The 21,460-nt window shown below is 40.8% G+C and overlaps 1 protein-coding gene, 1 long non-coding RNA gene and 1 pseudogene across 5 annotated transcripts in view; 2 read left to right on the top strand and 1 right to left on the bottom strand.

Annotated features, from left to right (window-relative positions):
- Positions 1-5,843, bottom strand: part of LOC125128205 (uncharacterized) — a 64,535-nt gene extending 58,692 nt beyond the window's left edge. Inside the window, exons 1-2 of one of the 2 annotated variants that reach the window (XR_007135169.1) lie at positions 5,533-5,843; positions 5,123-5,264 (exon numbers count right to left, since the gene is read on the bottom strand). This is a non-coding gene — a long non-coding RNA (uncharacterized LOC125128205). The remainder of the gene's footprint in view (positions 1-5,122; positions 5,265-5,532) is intronic. The other variant, XR_007135170.1, reaches the window with a different exon arrangement.
- Positions 747-847, top strand: LOC125128513 (uncharacterized; annotated as a pseudogene).
- A 121-nt stretch (positions 5,844-5,964) lies between the features above and the next one.
- The window catches only part of PPP1CB (protein phosphatase 1 catalytic subunit beta), a 37,160-nt gene continuing 21,664 nt past the window's right edge, over positions 5,965-21,460 (top strand). The window contains exons 1-2 of one of the 3 annotated variants that reach the window (XM_047782357.1): positions 5,965-6,107; positions 6,322-6,461. In XM_047782357.1, coding sequence (XP_047638313.1) covers positions 6,410-6,461 — 52 coding nt within the window. In that variant the 5' untranslated portion in view covers positions 5,965-6,107; positions 6,322-6,409. Of the gene's footprint in view, positions 6,108-6,153; positions 6,173-6,270; positions 6,462-21,460 lie in introns of those variants that run through there. The other 2 variants (XM_047782359.1, XM_047782358.1) reach the window with 2 other exon arrangements.

Raw genomic sequence — 21,460 nt, 5'->3', positions numbered from 1 at the left:
CGGGGACTGAATCCAAGCAAGCCCCAGCTGTGATCTATGCAGCAGTTGTGGCAATACCAGATCCTTTAACCCACTGCACCAGGCTGGGGCTCTAACCCTTGCTTTTGCAGTGACCAGAGCCTCTACAGTCAGATTCTTAACCCACTGCACCCCAGCGAGAACTCTGCTGGTAAATGTTTAACAAAGAGCTTTCTGGTGGAAAAAGCTATAGATGTGTCGCATGCACTAATTTCCTTGATGTAAATACTCCCACCATGGCCAATGTAATATCACTGAATGTAGAGTTAGAAACAAAAGCATAGTAGCATTTCAATAGTATTTCCACCATGCAGACACACGTGAACAACCTCTGGATCACACATAACAGTAAGATGTAGCAACATATATAGAAGGTGATGAGTCTTAAGTAATCACCATCTTTGTTTTTGCTATAATTTATTTGTGAGTCTATATAACTTAGTTTTTTTATTTATTTGGTTGTTTTTTGGGGGGTACGCTCAAGGCAAATGAAGGTTCCCAGGCTAGGAGTTGAATCAGAGCTGTAGCTGTCAACCTACACCACAGCCACAGCAACTTGGGATCTGAGCCACATCTGCTACCTACACCACAGATCAAGGCAATGCTGGAGCCTTAACCCACTGAGGAGGCCAGGGATCAAACCCACGTCCTCATGGATACTAGTCAGGTTCGTTAACTGCTGAGCCACAAGGCAACTCCTAACTTAGTTTTAAAATAATGACTCTGGTCTTGCTTCAGCAGCCTACACTAAAATTGGAACAATAAAGAGAAATTAGCAAGGCCCCTGAGCAAGGATTACACACAAACTCGTGAAGCATTCCATATTTTTATCAATCAATCTGATACATCACACTAACAAACTGAACACTAAAAACTATATGGTCATCTCAACAAATGCAGAAAAAGCTTTTGACAAAATCCAACACCCATTTAGGAATAAAAACTCTCCAGAAAGTGGACATGGAGGGAACCTACCTCATTATAAAGTCCATATATTACAAAGCTACAGCTAACATTATTCGTAATGATAAAAATGCCAAAACCATTTCCATAAGATCAGAAACAAGACAAGGATGTCCACTCTCACCACTTTTATTCTACATAGTTTTGGAAGTCCTAGTTATGGCAATCAGAGAAGTAAAAGAAATAAAAGGAGGGAGTTCCCATCGTGGCGCAGTGGTTAACAAATGCTACTAAGAACCATGAGGTTGCGGGTTCGATCCCTGGCCTAGCTCAGTGGGTTAAGGATCCGGCATTGCCATGAGCTGTGGTGTAGGTCACAGATGCGGCTCAGATCCCACGTTGCTGTGGCTCTGGCGTAGGCCGGCGGCTACAGCTCCGATTAGACCCCTAGCCTGGGAACCTCCAATATGCTGCGGGAGTGGCCCTAGAAAAGGGAAAAAGAAAAAAAGAAAGAAAGAAAGAAAAGGAATCCAAATTAAATAATGACTCTGTTTAATAACTGGCTTGCAAGATTTCTAAAAGTTTAACAACTGGCTCTCATGAGCCATTACAAGCTGGCTCCCACACATCACTGTCTAATGCCCCACTGAGTTGGGAGTCTAGCTAAGAGTTTGCTCTTTAGTCTGCTAGATTTATAATCTTGGTCTCACCAGGAGCAGGACCCTACTTAGCCTGATCCTTTTCTTAAGTCTTGCCACATGTTCAGAAAGAGTGGGAAGCAGTTTCCTATATGTAATCAGAACCACTCTCTGCTAGTCCCTTGCTCTGAAGTCTGCTGGTAACCAGACTCAGGTGCTCTGTAGAACTGCTACCCACCGCTTGTTGGCAGTGGTCTAAACCATACCTCCTACAAGACTGGCACCCTTCTCGTGTCTCTGCTTCCAAGCTGCTGATTTCCCTAACCTATGACCTCTGACTCTGCCCACAGGCCACTGCTCACACTCAGGCCAAGAGCTTCCTCAGTGTTAGTATCTGCCAAGTGAGGCTTCTCTCTCCTTGGCACCCACCCACCCTTGAACCTCATGGGGCTCCAACCACCTCTACTGCTGCTGCTGCCTGGAGGACCGTCTCCTCCAGCCTCCAGATCTCCACCTCTTACCTCTTCCTCTGTCCTCAATCTCTTACCCACATTTTAAGTTCTAAATAAGCTTTGAAAACTGAGATTCATATAAATGTGACACCAAAAATACTTAGCACAGTAGGATGAAATGGAACTGAAGCGTGATGCTGATTTTATAAAATAGGTATATAGCTATCCCTCGCTTTTAGAAAGTTTGCTCTATGCAATTTCATTTTTATGAAAGATCTACATGAGTACCTTTGTCTGCTAACCGAAAGAAATCCAAAAAGGATTTTCATTTTTGGGGAAAAAAAAAAAAAGGTAAAGAGCAAAAATATAGTGTTTAGCATTAGTCCTACAGTAAGCTGTTACAGACGCAGCACACACACCAAGCACCCCCAAGTTCCTTCCTTAGGAACCACACTCAGCATCTCAACTACACTCAGCATCCTCATGCTGCCATAACTTTGAACTGTGTCTGTGAGCATCTGTACTTTATCTCAATTTATTTTGTGCATATGTTAGCAAGATGTGTCCTAGGATAATTGCTTCTTTGCTTTATAACATTTTGGCTCATAAGAGGCTTCATAGGAATGTTCTACGTTGAGATAGCAGGGGAAATCTCTCTCTCTCTCTAATATTATATACATTACAATATTTATAACATTATACATTAAATTATACCTAAGTATATATTCAGAAATAAAACGGAAAAGTGGTTATCTACGTCTGGTGAAATTATAGGTGATTTTTATATTTTTGTTTTCTAAATTTCCTTCAATAAATACATTTTATTCTGGGGAAAAAAAAAAAAAGGCTACTTAAATGGCAACTCTAACCTGACCTGATATGAGGCATAATGTAGTCTTTATGTACCTTACATGACATGGATAGTTATTATGATTTAAAAAAAATTAATGTTTCAGTTTATAGTGAGTGGTCCCAGAAGCTGCTGGGGTGTTAGGTAATATGTAATATATGCACTAGTTAAACTTCAAAATCTGAATAAGTATGCTTCTGAAATCACACATCATTTTTTTGGAGAGAGATCCCACAGGAAAGTTGGTTGGCCACTAGTGATATAGCTCTTTCATTTTTATAATAGTCCCTTCTTACCCAGGATTCTAAGGCACTAGAAAAGCTGGTGGGGTGGGGGTGAAGGGACATCTTCATCTGCGGGCAGTACCGGGCAGTACTCAGAACCACGCTCCAAGACCTTCTGACTCCCAGAACTCCGCTGAGACTGGCTTCTCTCTTTGCCCTACTCTCCTTGCAGTGACCTTCCCTAAGATGCTTACTTTCTCTCTTTGCAATTCAATTTCCTTTGGGTGTCCCTGGTCCATCAAATATATCTGCATATATTTGAACACTAATTGTAGACGAGGCTCAAAGTTTGTTTTCATGGGATTCATGGGCTCCATGAAAACTGGAAGATAAGCAGATATCTATAACTGCTCCAAGCATTCTGTTACCCTTTAAGAAGCTCATGGAAGAGATCTGGGAAAGTGGCATCCAACTCCACAAGCTGGTCTATTTGTTCCAGTTCCAGCTCACCCAGAACATTTACTCCACTTGCAATTTTCCCTGGTTGCTAGAAAGCTTAGACTCATATTTGTGACCTATCTCCAGCAAACCAATAGAACCTCATACCATGCATTTTGCATACAGAACTGCTGGCTTTATCTTATTTTTTCCACTTTCAGTTTTCTTTTGTCCTGTTTTTCTATGTACTTATTTTTGTCATACTGTATATATGTAATAAGCTACCTTAAATCTTTTCTTCTGGAATAAAGCAGGATATAAATGTTCTTTCACAAAAGTATTTGATAAGGATCCATTTCTTCACACCTAAAGTAAAGGCCCCAAGATGAACTGGCAGCAATAAGAGTTTATGAATGCTTCTCCCGGGAGTTCCTGTGGTGGCACAGAGGAAACAAATCTGACTAGGAACCATGAGGTTTCGGGTTCAATCCCTGGCCTTGCTCAGTAGGTTGGGGATCCAGTGTTGCCGTGAGCTGTGGTGTAGTTCGAAGACACGGCTCGGATCTGGCATTGCTGTGGCTCTGGCGTAGGCCAGCAGCTGCAGCTCTGATTCAACCCCTTGCCTGGGAACCTCCATGTGCTGTGGGTGCAGCCCTAAAAAAAAAAAAAAAAAAAAAGAGTTTACGAATGCTTCTCCAAACAGGATCATCATTCTAGCTTGTCACCTGTTCTATGTTCACCATCAATGCATAAAAAATTTAAAAAATCTCAAAATGGAGAGAAAGCTAAAAAGGGGATTAGGAAATCCTATCTCTGTAAGTCATCTGAAGCATCATAAAGCACTTGATTGGACAACATACTCCCCCCCAAAAAAACCCCTATGGTTTCTGTTCTCGAAGTTTATGATACAGCATATGCAGATTTAAGCATCTCAGCTCACATACACTGACAGGGAATATATCACAATTGCTAAGAGTGCAGACTCTGGCACTAGGTGACTAGTTTGAATCCTAGATCTGCCACTTACTTATCTGTGTGATCTGGGACTAGGTATTTAACGATTCCGTGCCTTAACAAATCCCATCTACAAAGTAGAGATAATAATAATGCCTACCTCATATGGCTAGTGTAAGGATTAAATGAAATAACACATTTAAAGTAGTGCTAGAGGAGTTTTCCATTGTGGCTCAGGGGAAACGAACCCAACTAGTATCCATGAGGATGTGGGTTTGATCCCTGGCCTTGCTCAGTGGGTTAAAGGATCCAGCATTGGCTCAAGCTGCAGTGTAGGTCACAGATGCGCTCAGATCTGACATTGCTGTTGCTGTAACATAAACCAGCTGCTGCAGCTCTGATTTGACCCCTAGCCTGGGAACTTCAATATGCCCTAAAAAGCAAAAATAAATAAATAAAGCAACGCCAGAGCACATAAAAAGATCTCATCAATGTCAGCTATTACTAGCAATAGGTGAGCGGGAGCAGCACTGCCTTGAGCTTGAGACAGCATCTTGTTTGATTTTTGTGGACAAACACCTGAGGAATGAGTAAAGATTTCCCATCTGACCACCTCTGAGAACGGGCCAAAAAACTCTCGCTTACCTAGAAGCTTTGCGTGGCTACTCTTTCTCCTGTATTTCTAGAGGCAGAATTATGTGGTAGAAAGACGAGGTGAACAACGAACTGTTCTGAGCCTCTGTGCTTCCTTGTCCCTCTCTTCCGCGTACCAGATACTTGGTGGGAACTGCAGGCACAAAGATAAATTTAGTTTACCCTATAGCAGCTCACAGTAGAGTGTAGGAGATAAATGCAACAACAATTATAAGATAGGATGATGAAGCAATATAATGAAGGTATTTTTTTCTTGCTCAAAAATGCACTGTGGAAAAACAGTAAGCTATGTGAAAGCGCTCTGTAGAGAGCAGAAAGCAGTTCCCACGTAAAACATTATTACTGCTGACCCTCAGGGCCCAATTTAATTTATTTCATCTAGGAACACCAGGGCAACCAACCTTGTGGAACCGTAGGGTAAAAATCCCTTATTTGCAATGTCAAGCTTTTCCAGCAGAGTAACCCCATTCTTGCTTCCCAAACGCGCAAATCCAGTTTCAAACATGGGTAATACAGTCTGTGTTTCCCGCCTAACAAGACCCGGGAATTGGCTTGCAACACCAGGGATTGAAACCAAGAAAAGAAAGGCGAGGCGGGAAGAGCACAAGAACTACGTCGTCAGCTGAGCGCCCAGCCTCAGGGAGCTGGGAAGCGGGAAGGTCAGCCCTGCCTACGCGCGCCCTGCGTAATGGGAGCTTTCCCAGAGCATCAAACCCCCGGGAGCCTTGAGGGCGCCTGCGCAGCCGCGACGATTCGGCGCAGTGGAAGTGGAGAGGGAAGGCGACGCACCTGCGCAAAGGCGGCGACGCGGCGGCGGCAGAACCGAGTCTAGTGCGATTGCGCCGCGGCTGGCGGACGAGGGGCGGGCACCGCAAAGGAGTGCGCCGTGCGGCTGCGCGGAGGCCTGCGTGGCGCGGTGGCGGGGAAGGGCGGTGTGGAGTGAGTGGCGCTGCGGGTGGGGCCGTCGGCGGCGCTGGTGAGCTTTGCGGAGTTGGGCGGTGCCGAGGAGGAGGAGGTGGCGGCTGGGTCTGACGCGGCCCGGTTCGTGGGGGCTCCGCTTGTTTATTTATTTATTTATCGTGTGTGCCTCCGAGCGTGCGGCGCTCCACTACTTGGTGGGGAGGGGGTGGGGGGAGGGCCTGGGGGAAGGGGGAGTTGGAACCGGGGTCGAAACGCCGCGTGACTTGTAGGTGAGGGAACGCCGAGCGGTCGCCGCAGCCTCTGCCGCCGAGAAGCCCTTGTTCCCGCTGCCGGGAAGGAGCGTCTGGTGCCGACAAGATGGCGGACGGGGAGCTGAACGTGGACAGTCTCATCACCCGATTGCTGGAGGGTGAGTCCGGGGCCTGGCCGGCCGCGGAGAGGGGAGGTTCCCTCAGCCCTGCTTCCTCCTCCGCCAACCGGAGCGGGCGGGAACCCCCTTTCCCGCCCCAGGGCGGCCGCCGAGGAGCGGGCTAAGAAGCTGGTGGGCCGGAGGAAGCGGGCTCCGGGAACACGGCCCGGGGTTGGGGTGGGGGGTGGGGGTGAGGCGGGCCAGAGGGGCTGGCCCCGCGGGCGGGCAGTGCCCCTGCGGACCTTCGGGGACCCGCACAGCGGCGCGCCGGCCGGGGGTAGAGGAGCCCCGGGCTGCTGGGTGACCCTTCCCAAAGAGGGTGCCTGGATGCGTGCTCCTGTGCTTTGTATGCCGGTGGAAAGTGTATTCCTTCTCTGTTCTCTTTGTGCCTTGCCCTTGGCTGCCTCCGATTCTTGTTCTGGGAGTGGATTTTATAAAATTTTCTCCTTGAGAAAACTGTTTGATCTGTTCTGCATTTTTACTTGATGCTTCCAGGACCAGCTCTATTTAAGGAGAAGATGGAGTTGAGTAGCTTTCATTTATTATTTAGCTTTAAAAATGAGTAAAACAAAAGTATTTGACCGAGCTGAAGATGCACGCAAGAAATACGAAATATGTAGACATGTTTACTGAAGCGCTTGGTTTTCGGGTTTGAGAATTTAACAGGTTTGAGCAGGCTTTAAATTCTGCATGAACTTAGAAAAGGTCGATTGTCAAGCTTCGCTTGTGTTTAAAAGATATTTACAAGTCTTCACAGCTTTTGAAGTTTCTGGGCCCTTCTGTTTTTATTGGATAGTTTTATGTTAGGGTAAAGAGAAGAGATGGAGCGGCCAGGATGTTATTCAAAGTCAATCGCGATTTTCTGCCAGTGAAACCCTTTGCCCTGAAGTTTGCGTCATCGCTAAACTGCTTTTAGAGTGTGTAGAAAAGAAACTAAGCTATTAAAAGAAAAAAATGTAGAGTCCTCTCTCAGAAAGCATGGAAGGGTTGCATGTGCATTGTTACTTGCTTTCAAATTTCCCGAAGATAAGTGTTTGGTACAGTGAAGCAGTGTGTGCTTACATTTGGAAAATCTTCACAGAAGATTATATGTTTGAGGGGCGGCGGAGAGGGCGCTAGTTCTTTTTTATCCGCCCATGTATGTATCTCTTCAGTTCTGTGTGTACCGTTGTGTAACAAACTACAGTATATTTGTTCCAGATGTGCAAGCGTTCCAGCAGTCTAAGACTGAGTAAAAAGCCTTCCTGCAGTCGTAAGACTGAATAAGGAGCAAAGTTTTACAGGGAACTCTTATTTGCCTTTCCTTTTACTATCAAGTTATTCTTGGGAGGCCCCCTGGTGCCTACAGTCCGTGTTCACTGTTAAAGACTGTGGATTTTAACAGATGTGAACATCTTACTGGGTCCACGAGACGTTTGCTTTGGGGGAAACATTTTGTGTGTGTGTGTGTAGCTGTGCGTTATTCTAAGGGGGAAATACAGCTATGTAAAATTTTTAGTGTCTTGTTAACTTTGAGGGATATTTATGCCCACCACCAACTGGTACAAAAAACTTTTATACGTTTTAAACTTAGCTTGTAAAATTGAAATATTTGAAAATCCGATGCTTGTTATCTCAACTTCCTCACTTTATTTTCCATATATTTACATATTTATATACTTAATAGACATAAAACACAGTAGACTTAAGTGTTTTGAAATATTTAACAGGGGGCCTTTTGTCAGTTGCACCTTTTTATGATTTAACTAAGAAACTTCACTAGTGGATTTTTCAAGGGTTATTAGAAAAAAGATATCATGGGGGAAATAGGCTAAGTAATTTGTTTCTGTGAATTCAAATTACATGAATATTCGGCTCTGGTTTCGGATGATTTCTTTCTTCCCTTCCTTTTTTTCCCCTTCCTTTCTTTCCTTCTTCCGTGATTTCTAGTCCAGACATTTTCTCCTTTTAAATTAGCAAACATTTATTGACCTGCTTTGTGCCAGTCACCAGGAATCCAAAGATAAGAGAAAATCTCTTCACTCAGGGAACTCCCAAATCCAAACAAGGGACTTTTCCGGCTTTTTCAGCCTGCTCTTGGGCAGTGAAGAATGTTATTACTTGCTTCTTAATCCCAGGAAGTATATTTAGTTTTGACAGTGCCTCCCTGGGATTCTTAAATTCTTCAGGCTTCTCTTACTCCCCTTTCCAAAATCTAGACCTATTCAAAGACATCCAAAAACTGGCTTGGATTTTCTAATAAGTAATTATTTTTAGTCTTCAAATAAAATCTTTTTTGTCTGCCTTGATTTTCAGTGATGTTACATGCTAACTAAATTTGACTCAAATTCAAGTAAAGCTGCCTAGCAGAATAGCTGTAGGTGGTGGTGTTGTTTTTAGTATTAAATGAAAGTACAAATTAAAATTTGCCCTAAATTTCTCTGCATTGGGGCAGAAATCAACAGAACACTTTAAAATGTTTTTCGTAGTTCCACAATGCATTCTTGACTTTTTAAAAAATTATGTCATATTGGCAGTCAGCTACAAAACTTGTAGTAATCTTTTGAGTTGCTTTGTGTTTTTTAGATGGGCAAATCATGTAAATTTTCAAAGTGTCTTTTACATTTAAATGTTTTATTATTTAATGCAAAACAGTGTACTAATTTATTGTTTGGATAATGCATATTCTTCTAGTGTATTTTCTTGGAGTAAGTTTTACTTACTAAGAAGCCAAAGATGCTTGTCACTTTGTCCCCTTTAGTGATCCTGGTACCACGTTCTTGTGGCTTGTGCTTTTGACTGGTTATTTAAATTGAAGCTAGGAGTTCCTGTGGTGGCTCAGCAGTAATGAATCCGACTAGTATCTATGAGATTTGATCCATCCCCTTGCTGTGGCTGTGGTGTAGGCCGGCAGCTGCAGCTCTGATTCAATCCCTAGCCTGGGAACTTCCATATGCTGCAGGTGCCGCCTTAAAAAAATAATAAATTGAAGCTAGTTGCTATCTACGGGCATCCTGGAAAATACAATAAAGGCTTTTTACTTTGAGCAGCAGTTCCAAAAGGAGTTAGGATGGCAGTGGGAGTATGGAGGAGTCACCTGGGAAGCTTTATTCATACTCCTAAGTGTTGAGTTCATTTTGGAGGTGGTGAAATAGGATGAGTAGAGCCTGCTTGTTTGGAAAGAGGGTAGCATGGAAAACTGCCTCCTGATGGTTAGGATAGTGCTAGCTCTTGATCCAAGTGTTAAAAAACTGGGCCGTATCAGTTGATGATAACTAACATATGCCTATTTAGTTATATATATATTTGGTTATGTTATATCATGTATGTATATCATATATACATTTAAAACTATGAATGTGTCTGCTATTTGCCTTTTTCCTGATTATAAAAGTAAGCATTCTTATTGTAGAAAACTTGGAAATAGTGAAGAATTAAAACCAAATCCCCCTCATGATTCCACAGTTGAGGGATAACTTGTTGAAACTTTGATGCATTTTTGTTCACATACCTTATGTCTTTAGAATATTATTTATATAGCTTTGAGTTAATTTTCAAGTGTTTCGTCATAAAAAAGAGAAAAACTATTTCATCATGAACATTTTTCCTTGTCATTGAAATGTCTTCAGAAATACTTTAAAAGGTATTTGCAGTCTGATAAACGTTTACTTAGTTTTTTTGTTTTGTTTATTACTTTGCTACAAAGCTAAGCTTGAATATTACAAAATGAACTCTAGAATATTAGCACAGTGTTAGTAGACTGTTAATATAAACTTAACCTGGCAGGCTATGATTGTGTTTATTTTTGGCTTACTAATAGCTTTATGAAATCTTGGGATATGTGTTCTTATTTTGTTTTATAATCCATTTCAGTTCATCTCAACCTTCCAGGTGTCTAAATTTGTGGAACTATTGTGATCATCTAATATACATTTTTCTTTTCTTTCTTGTGGATCATACTCTTAAATATTGTTGGGCTGATAGACTAAGCAATTGAATTTTGAAAAAAGGAATGGTTTTGAAAAAAATAGATTAATGAAACCATATTAAACCTTCCCTTTTTAAATAAGTTTTATTGAGATGTAATTCACATACAATTTCACCTATTTGAAGCGTATGATTGATTTTTTTTTTTTTAGTGTATTCACAAAGTTGTGCAACCATCAGTTACAACAGTCAACTTTAGAATGTTTTCACCACCCTCACCTTCAAATACAATCCTGTTCCCATTTGCTGACACACTCCTTTTCCCTTCACTCCTCCCCTCCAGCACTAGACTATCCCTAATCTACTTTTTATCTATGGATTTTGCCTATTTTGGGCATTTCAGATGAATAAAATCATACGTAATCTCTTACAGTTGACAACTTAATGTTTTTTACATTCATCCATGTTGTAGCATGTATCAGTATCTCATTCCTTTTATGGCTGAGTAATATTTCATTGTATGACTGTACCACATTTTATTTATCCATTTGTCACTTGATGGACCTTTGAGGTGTTTTCCTTTTTTAGCTACTGTAAATAGTACTTCTATGAATGTTCGTATACAAGTGTTTGTATGGGAATATGTTTTTCATTTCCCTAGGATATATAGCTGGGAGTGGAATTGCTAGGTCAAATGGTAACTTTATGTTTAACTTTTTGAGGAACTGTCAGACTGTTTAAAGCCTCTTCCCTGGTTAAATTGTTTAATTATGATGCAGCAGTCTAAAGGTTAGGCAGTTTGAAGGAAGTGGTAGTTGATCTTAACAACCTCAACTTGTGCAGGGAAAGTGTTGAGTGTAAGACCCACTGCCAAATCTGTTAGAAAAGAGCAGGTTGAGGAGCAGGGAATTGTTTGAGGGATACTTTTCTTTTTTTGTATAAGAAACTAGAGAAGGCATAAAGATGGTACATTGTTGAACTGATTCAGAGAATAGGTTGGTTGTTTGCTTGGTTTTCCTGTCAGTTAGTTCCAGCAGGGGAGGGAAACTTTGACAGTTTTTTATTTTATTTGAATACAGAGCTGGAGCTTTTCTGGTAAATGAGTAAAACCAAGATTAGGAGTCATTGGGATTTGGAAATCTATTTACATTTGAGTCTAGAGACAGGATTATATTAAGATTTAAGATTAGTGAGGAAGATAATAAATTTTATCAAGGAGGTTTTTCTTTTCATGTCTCATTTTCCACATTTATCACTGAACGGAGTATCCATTCCAATAGCATACATTCTCAGACAACTCTAACAAGTAAAATAATGTAGGTATATAAGGATGTAAGGATATGTAGAAATAATTAAACTCTCAGTTTCTGAAACAAAGGTAATTGTGGAAGTCTTAGGCTATAGGGATGCAAGAAGAAATATCTTGTAAATGTCAGTAGGCTTAGCAGTGGTGTGATGGCAGAGGATAGTGATTCCCAGTTGAATCTTCCAGGATTTAATTTTGAGCGGGTACAAATTTATACCCTCTAGCAGCAATCACTGCTCCTCTAGCAGCTTTAAATAGCCATTTCAAGGCTTATTCTTTCTGGAAAAATAAGAGGATCAGTGAAGATAGGAAGTAGAAAGAGATCAACTTGCATGCACCCTTCATCTTTCTCAAGATTGTATGTGATTAACTTTGAAGTCTTGGTTATTAGTAGGTGAGTTTTTTTTTCCTTTTTTTCACGACTCCCACGGCATGTGGAACTTTCTGGGCCAGGGACTGAACTCGTGCCACAGCTGTAAGCAGAGCCACAGCAGTGATAACACTGGATCCTTAACCTGTTGAGCCACCAGGAAACTCCAAAATGTAAATTTTTTTATACCTCATTCTCTGGAATACATTATACCTCAAAGATCTTCCTTTTTTTTTTTTTAATTAAAAAAAAATTTTTTTTTGCAGCCTCACTTGTGGCATATGGAAGGTCCCAGCCAAGGATTGCATTCCGGATCAGAGTTGCAACCTACTCTGTTGCTGTGGCAATGCTGGATCCTTTAACCTAGTGAACCAGGCTAGAGATCAGACCCACACTTCCACAGTGACCTGAGCCATTGCAGTCAGATCTTAACCCACAGCAGGGCTACAGAGATTTTCCATCTGTTAGATAAAATGAAAATGCTTTAGTGGCAATTAAGTATTTATTACACAATTAGAGATGTAGAACAAAAAATGCAGAAACCCATTCTGAAGTTAAATAAGTATAAATAACTAGTAGCCAGTCTTTTCCTAGTTTAATGGGGGACTTAACACCCTGGTCTAGGTGGGTACATGTCATACAGCAGAGAAAGTAGTAAAAGGAAAGTGGCAGTTGTCCTTTAATCTGCCTGTGTATTTACTATTCACATATATAGCAAAGTGATTTATAAGAATATACATGGGAGTTCCCATTGTGGCTCAGTGGTTAACGAACCCGACTGGGAACCATGAGGTTTCAGGTTCAGTAGGTTAAGGATCTGGCGTTGCCCTGAGCTGTGGTGTAGGTCGCAGACAGCTCGGATCTGGCTTTGCTGTGGCGCTGGCGTAGGCTGGCGGCTACAGCTCCAATTCAACCCCTAGCCTGGGAACCTCCATATGCTGCGGGTGTGGCCCTGGAAAAAGACCAAAAAAAAAAAATATATATATATATACAGAAACTTCCTAATAATCAAGGCTCTCCCTTCCCAAATTTATCTGCATCTGTGCAAAGACAAATAGAGATATAACACTAGGTGCATAACCTGGTGGGAATATTGCCTTTGGGTCTTGATATATGCCAACACTGTATAATTTGGAGGGTTTGGCACAGTTTATTTCATCATAAAGGAATTTAATCCTTAGAATGTTTATCAGAGACTATTCCTGAGTTCTCATCAACTACCAAACTATTGACCAAAACATTTTGCTTTGATTGCTTGTGTAACACCATTTTACCTCTTCCCTTATCCTGCCTCCTGTTTTCCATATTTAGAGAACTCAAGTTATTTTTTCAAGAGTTCCCACTATGGCTCAGCAGATTAAAAACCCAACTAGTATCTATGAGGATGCAGGTTCAATCCCTGGCCTCGATCAGTGGGAAGTCATGTTTATACTGATTAAAGATAAAGGTTCTGCATGTATTTTAATTTCAGCTCTACCCTAGTTGCTTCTGCATTTGGGGGATGATAACAAGTGCCTGCTTCATACTGTGTCTGTAATGATTAAACTGGTAAAAACACTTTGAACATAATAAAAGCTCAGAAAAATGTTAGCTGTTATTGTTACTGTTTAGTATAAACCTGAGCTGAGAGAAGGTAATAGAGGGCTTCTTATGCTGCTGAGCCTTGGACTTTCCCCATGGTAATTTTCGAGATTGCTGTTCCTCATGAAGCTCCAACAGATGTGCCTTCCACATTGTGTTTATTGCATACAACCACTTATACATGGTCTGTCTGTATGTATGTAAAACAGTTCTTTCTTATTCCCATTTCTTAGTTTGTAATCTGGTTTGACATACTAATGTTGGTACTCAGGAGGAGAGATATTTCTAGGCAGAATAAAATGGTGAAAGGTGATTTAAGGAGATTTGGTAGTTTTATTTTGGTTAGGGACTAGAGAGCAATGGATTTCAAACTTTTTGAATATTGGGACTATTTTATATTCAAAAAGAATGGAGAACACGAACTTTTATTTATGTGCATTATTTACCAGTACTGTGTTAAAACTGAGAATTTAAAAATATTCTTTAATTCATGTAACACAAGTAGTGTTTGTTTTCTAAAATGAAATAGTGACAAGTACATCTCTTTTTCTTTTTTGGCCACCCCCGTGGCGTATGGAAGTTCCTGGGCAGGGGATCAAATCTGAGCTGCAGCTGTGACCTATGCCGTAGATGCAGCAACACCAGATTCTTTAACCAACTGTGCAAGGCTGGGGATCAAACCTGTGTCTCCACAACAATCCAAGCCATTGCAATGGATCCTTACCCACTGTGCAACAGCGGGAAGTCCGTTGCATCTCTTTAATATCTAGTTTTGTGGAAGACAGCACAATTCTCATATCTGATTTGTTTCAGTTCATTTTGATGCATCGTTTTGGTTGAATTTGTGAAAAAAATATACTTTTACAGATGTGAAGTTGGAAAAGGAGGAATACTTTAATAGCCTTTTTAGATAATGGTGGATATTCTTCAATATTATACTAAAAATCAGTAGGCGGTAATTTCTTAAAGGTTAGTTGTAATGTAGAATCTGAAATCCATTGATCTTGAGTTCCCGTCGTGGTGCAGTGGAAACGAATCTGACTAGGAACCATGAGGTTGCCGGTTTGATCCCTGGCCTCGCTAGGTGGGTTAAGGATCGGGTGTTGCCCTGAGCTGTGGTGTGGGTCGCAGGCATGGCTCAGATCTGTGTTGCTGTAGCTGTGGTGTAGGCCAGCAGCTACAGCTCCTGTTTGACCCCTAGCCTGGGAACCTCCATATGCTGAAGGTGTGGCCCTAAAAAAGAAAAAAAAAAAAATCCGTTGATCTATCTTTCATTTTACTTATTTATTTTGTCTTTTTAGGGCCGTACCTGCTGCATATAGAGGTTCCCAGGCGAGGGGTCAAATCAGAGCTGTAGCTGCCGGCCTACACCACAAACACAGCTCCTCCAGGTCAGAGCCATGTCTGCAACCCACACCACAGCTCCCAGCAACACCAGATCCATAACCCACTGAGTGAGGCCAGGGATTGAACCTACATCCTCATTGATAGATCTTACAAATGGCTTTGTAACATATATTGATCATTTAAAAAAATACTGGTTTAACTGAGTTATGCAGATGTTCAGTGTTTACACATTTTATACAATATCACCAAAAAAAAAAAAAATTGTTACTAGTACAGTGTATCAGAAGAGTCCTTAAGCTTGAAGAAGCTGTCAAATTGGTGGTGCTGGGTACAAGGTTTCCAGAATTTTAATTTTCACTAGCAACAAATACTGTCAGTTGTTTTCTTTGAAATGACAGGCTCTCTTCCTTCATTTTCAGGAGGATCTGTTAAATATCCTAAGTGTGAATAACCATAGTTTGTCACGTGTGCTTTCCAGTAAAAAAGATGTTCTGTGAAAAAAAGTAGCTAGATCAGCTTAGAACTAAAACAGTCACATGAGTGCCTTTCTTGAAAACAACCATTGTATTTTGATTTGCAACAGAAATGCTTCATCATGCAGAATATTTAAAAGATATTTCCTTGATGGTGGAAATTTGGTTGTTCTTACTGCTTTATCAAGGGCATTTTTAAGTGAAACTGGATCACAATCAGAAACATAGGGCTAAGGCACTCCCTTCTATTCCTGAAATGTCTAGCCCTCCCCTGTATCTGTTACTTTTCTTTCTTCTTCTTTTTTTTTTTTTTTTGTCTTTTTTGCTCTTTCTTTGGGCCGCTCCCGCAGCATATGGAGGTTCCCAGGCTAGGGGTCGAATCAGAGCTGTAGCCACCGGCCTATGCCAGAGCCACAGCCACGTGGGATCCGAGCCGAGTCTGCAACCTACACCACAGCTCACGGCAACGCCGGATCGTTAACCCACTGAGCAAGGGCAGGGACCAAACCCGCAACCTCATGGTTCCTAGTCGGATTCGTTAACCACTGCACCACGATGGGAACTCCTGTACCACGATGGGAACTCCTGTTACTTTTCTTCTTTACTCTTTTTTCATTACCTATCTGTTTACTAGTGTACCTGGAATGATTTTTTAACTTATAATAATTCTCAGACCCCTCTGAAAATCTTGAAAGCCCTCAGCCTTCTCAGGAAAATATACATATATATTCATGTACATACACAGTATTACTGACAGTTTGGGTTATTATACAGAGTTCTTAAAGACCATCTATAGGCTCTGAAGTCACGTATTAATTATTCCTATCAGGCAGACTTGAATTTGAAGTTATGACAGCTGCCTAATTCTTTGATTTAAAACCCAAAGTTCCACATTCTAGCCAGTTGTAAAAATTTTACTTTTTTTTATGGTTTAAAGTAGACTTATATACTAAGTATACAGAAATTGCCATTTTTACCACAAAGAAAAAATTTAAGAAATTTAGGAAATCTGGATTTAAGTTAACTTAGCGTTGCTGTTGATTGACATGTCGCCTTCAGTGAATCTTTCTGGTAGGGTAGAAATTAAAAATTAAAGGTTAATGAGGATTATTACTATGATTTCACGGAGCAGGTATAAACAATAGTGAAGTTATTTTTTCTTGTCATTCCGTTTTAGAGAAGGCAGTTATTAGTAAGAACTTACTGGAGCAAATAGCAGGTAGTTATTGAAGACAATTTAGTATACATGCAGTACACACACAGACATTTATATCATACACCATTTGTAATTTAAAAGACAAGCAGGTTGAAAGGTTTTTACATGAATATGAAATTCGAAGTATAATGGTTGAGTATAATTTTTTGTAATCATGAGAGGAGAGAACTTTTTTGGGGGGGGGGGAGATAACATTTTGCTTAACTGAGGTTCAGTGTTAGTCTTCTGTATTATCAAAATCAGTTGGAACTGTTCATCTTTTTTTTTTTTTTTTCGTCTTTTAGATCTGCATATAGAGGTTCCCAGGCTAGGGATCGAATCAGAGCTGCAACTGCCAGCCTCTACCACAGCCACAGCAACGCCAGATCCTTAACCCACAGAGTGAGTCTAGGGATTGAACCTGCATCCTCATGGATACTAGTCAGATTTCCCCTGAGCCATGACGGGAACTTCCAGAAGTGTTCATCTTTTGATGCTGATCTGTAATGAGATTTTATGTATTTCAGCTTGGAAGCTGTATTTTAATACAAGTAGGTACTGCCAAAACTAATATCAATCCACAAGCATATGACTTTAGTTAAGTGATTTTAGTCACCACTTGGAAGGTATGTAGTTTCCTTTTAGTGTGTCATTACATTGCAGTCAGTTCTAGTGGAAGGTTAGGTGGAAGTTATCAACTGCACGATAAAATGAATTTTGATACTAGCATGGGGGCTTGAAGAATGCTGTTGGAACCCTGGTTTGATCTTAGAAAATAATATCCAGTGCAAATTTGTGACAGAATGAAGATCTCCCTTGTTTTAACTTTTGTCCGCACTGGAACTATATAAAGCAACTTGACTTTTGCTTGTGATTCAAGTAACATTAGTTGTCAAAGTGACTTAGCATAGGGTACATTTCACATATAAATATTTTTGCATTTTAATTTTAGATTGAATTACTAAGAAACATCAGGTCTGCAGCAAAATCTAATGTATAAAATCTACTCAATGTTTGATAGTAGTGATTGAGGGTGAAGAAATTCTTCTCATGCAGAAAAATTTCAGTTATTGGCCACGAACTAAAAACAAACAAACAAAAAACACAATAAAAATTTATCACCACTGAATTGCTATGTGATAGGGCAAGTCGGGATTTCAGCTTTTGTTTCTGATAGACATTTTTGGAACTGACAGTGGTTAAGTTCATCAGAACTAATGAAATATGCCGTTGATACCACTGGTTCAATTGTATGATTAAAACATCTTCCCACTGACAAATTTTCACAAGCTTTGTAAAATTGTCCACCTAAGTATTTTTATGTTCCATGAATATTTTTACTTGCATCAGTGTTTTGAGGGGTTTTTGTTGTTCGTTGTTTTGTTTTTTCCTTAGCTTCTTTTAAAATATTCTTGCCTGTGGCTAGAGGCTGTATAGAGGCTAACTTTTCAGTCCCTTCAGATTCAGTATTGGCTCCTCAAGTAAGCAAAAGTGTTAGTAATATCTGTGAATTCATCAAGAGCCGAGGAAACCACTCAAATTCACTTGTTTGGTTTTTTTCTTTTTTTTTAACTGATTACTTATGTTCCTTCCAGTGTCCTCAACTCTCAAAAATTGTTTTAACAGACTAATAAATGTACTTAAACAAGTTTATTTTCTCAGGACGTATTTCTTTGGCTTTCTTAAACACTATTTAATTAACTCTCCATTAGTAAATGGCTTTTCCTTGCTTGCTAACACATAAACCAGTTGGAAACTTTTGTTGCAGCCTCATTTTTATTTTTGGGGGGGTGGGGTTTGCTTTTTAGGACTGCACCTGTGGCATGTGGAGGCTTCCAGTCTAGAGGTCTAATCGGAGCTGCAGCTGCCAACCTATGACACAGCCACAGCAATGCAAGATCTGAGCTGTGTCTGCAACCTACACCACAACTCATGGCAACACCAGATCCTTAACCCACTGAGTGAGGCCAGGGATCGAACTGCAACCTCATGGTTCCTAGTTGGATTTATTTCCATTGAGCCATGACAGGAACTCCTCATTTTTATTTTTGTGAAGAAATTGTGCTGTGATGAGATGCATTTAAAAATTTTTTTTAATTATTATTATTTTGCCATTTCTTGGGCCGCTCTTGCGGCATATGGAGGTTCCCAGGCTAGGGGTCAAATCGGAGCTGTAGCCACCAGCCTACGCCAGAGCCACAGCAACGCGAGATCCAAGCCGAGTCTGCAACCTACACCACAGCTCACGGCAACACCAGATCCTTAACCCACTGAGCAAGGCCAGGAATCGAACTTGCAACCTCATGGTTCCTAGTTGGATTCGTTAACCACTGTGTCACGACGGGAACTCCGAGATGCATTTAAAATTTTTTAAATTTTCTTGATTGTTACTTTCCTGTGAGTTAAGAATGTTGTGATGAGTGCTTAGTTTCATAATGGAATATGTGTTCTTTTAGCACAGTCATAATGTCATAAATACAATGCCTAGTCATCCAATTCAGTAATAAGATAATCTGCACGCCCCGCCTTAGACATTTATATTTCACTTTCCTCCTTTGACATGATGAGTATGCACTGGTAATAAAAGTAAAATAAAATGTTACAGCACAGCAGTAAGTAGACACTCAGGACACTGTTGTTATGATGGTATCTCTGCAATTTCTAGTACCTTCGGAAACCATGTGAAGCCATGGGGGTGTCCCATATGGTCTCTGTCTTAATTCTGCCATTGTATCCCGAAAGTGCCCATGGATAGTAAATAAACGTATTTCTTCTTTATTTACATTGTCATTTGTTTCCCTCAATACTGTTTACAGTTTTTAGTGTGGCAGTCCTGCACTTACCTATTCATTCCCAACTAAAATAAGTCAGAGGTGAAGGGGAGTAGACAAACCAGTTTTAAAACATTTGAAAATGCAAGAGGACCTAGATTAGCCAAGGCAGTATTAACAAAATGGGAATGCCTATATATTACCAGATACCAAGACTTTATAAAAAGCTATAGTAATTAAAATGCCATAATACTGATGTAAAAATAAACAGGTTAATGTACTGTGTAGAGTGTCTAGAAAGACTCCATTCACGTATGGTCATCTGATTTTTCCACCACGCTAGTAGCCCTGCAAATTCAGTGGAGAAAGATGATCTTTTCAATAAATGATGCTAAATCAATTGACTGTCTTTATGGATAAAAGTGAACTCATACAACTTAACGTCAAAAAAAAATCAGAGTAGGAGTTCCCATCATGGCGGAGTGGAAAGGAATCTGACTAGGAACCATGAGGTTGCCGGTTCGATCCCTGGCCTCGCTAAATGGGTTAAGGATCCAGCATTGCCATGACCAGTGGTGTAGGTCACAGACCTGGCTCAGGTCTGGTATTGCTGTGGCATAGGCCAGAGGCCGGAGGCTACAGCTCCGATTCCACCCCTAGCCTGGGAACCTCCATATGCCACCAGTGCGGCCCTGAAAAAAAGCAAAAAAAAAGTGAAAAATGAGCAGAAGACCTGAACAGACATTTCTCCAAAGACATACCAATGACCAAGAGACACATGAAAAGATGGTTAGCATTACTAAGGGAAATGCAAGTCAAAACTACAATGAGATGTCACCTCATACCTTTCAGAATGGTTATTATCAAAAGACAACAAGTGTTGGTGAGGATATGGAGAAAAGGGAACACTTGTACAGTATTGGTAGGGATGTAAATAGGTGCAGCCACTGTAGAAAACAGAATAGAGGTTCCTCAAAAAATGGAAAATAAAACTACTATAGGATTCAGCAATTCCACTTGTGGATATTTACCCCAAAAAAAATGAAAACACTAGTATGGAAAGATATATACACATCTGTGTTCATTCCAGTATCATTTACAATAGCCAAGATGTGGGAGCAACCTAAGTGCCCATCAATAGATGAATGGATAAAGAGGATGTGTATGTGGGTGAGTGGGGGTGGTGAATTAGAAGTAAGTCAGGAGTTCCCGTCGTGGCGCAGTGGTTAACGAATCCGACTAGGAGCCATGAGGTTGCGGGTTCGGTCCCTGCCCTTGCTCAGTGGGTTAACGATCTGGCGTTGCCGTGAGCTGTGGTGCAGGTTGCAGACGCAGCTCGGATCCCGCGTTGCTGTGGCTCTGGTGTAGGCCGGTGGCTACAGCTCCCATTAGACCCCTAGCCTGGGAACCTCCATATGCCGTGGGAGCTGCCCAAGAAATAGCAACAACAACAACAAAGACAAAAAAAAAAAAAGTAGTAAGTCAAAGACAAATAATGTGTGATTTCACTTACATGTGGAATCTAAAAAAAAAAAAGCAACAAATGAACAAACCAAACAGTCATAGATAGATAGAACAAGCAAGGGATTGCCAGGGTAGGGGGCATTGCGGGAGATAAGAGAAATGGTGAGGGAGGTTAGGAGGCCCAAACTTCCAATAAATAAATGAGTTATGGGTCTGAAATGTACAGTGTGGGGGATACAGTCAATAAGAATATAATGTCTTTGTATGGTGACAGATGGTAGCTAGACTTACCATGGTGATCATGTTGAAATGTAGAGAAATATCAAATCACTGTGTTGCACCAGGAACTAACATAGTGTTGTAGACCAGTTATACCTAAAAGGCAAACAAACTCATGGGAGAAGATAATCAGATCTGTGGTTACCAGAGGCAAGGGTGGGGGGAAGGGTGTCTGATGAAGGTCGTCAGAAGGTACAAACTTCTAGTTATAAGATAAATACCTACTAGGGATGTGATGTACAACTTGTTAAAAATAACCCTGCTGTATGTTATATATGAAAGCTGTTAAGAGAGTGGATCCTGAGAG

Source organism: Phacochoerus africanus, chromosome 5 (genome assembly GCF_016906955.1).
Source record: "Phacochoerus africanus isolate WHEZ1 chromosome 5, ROS_Pafr_v1, whole genome shotgun sequence".
Classification (NCBI taxonomy): Eukaryota; Metazoa; Chordata; class Mammalia; order Artiodactyla; family Suidae; genus Phacochoerus; species Phacochoerus africanus.
This window is presented reverse-complemented; position numbering and strand designations above follow the sequence as displayed.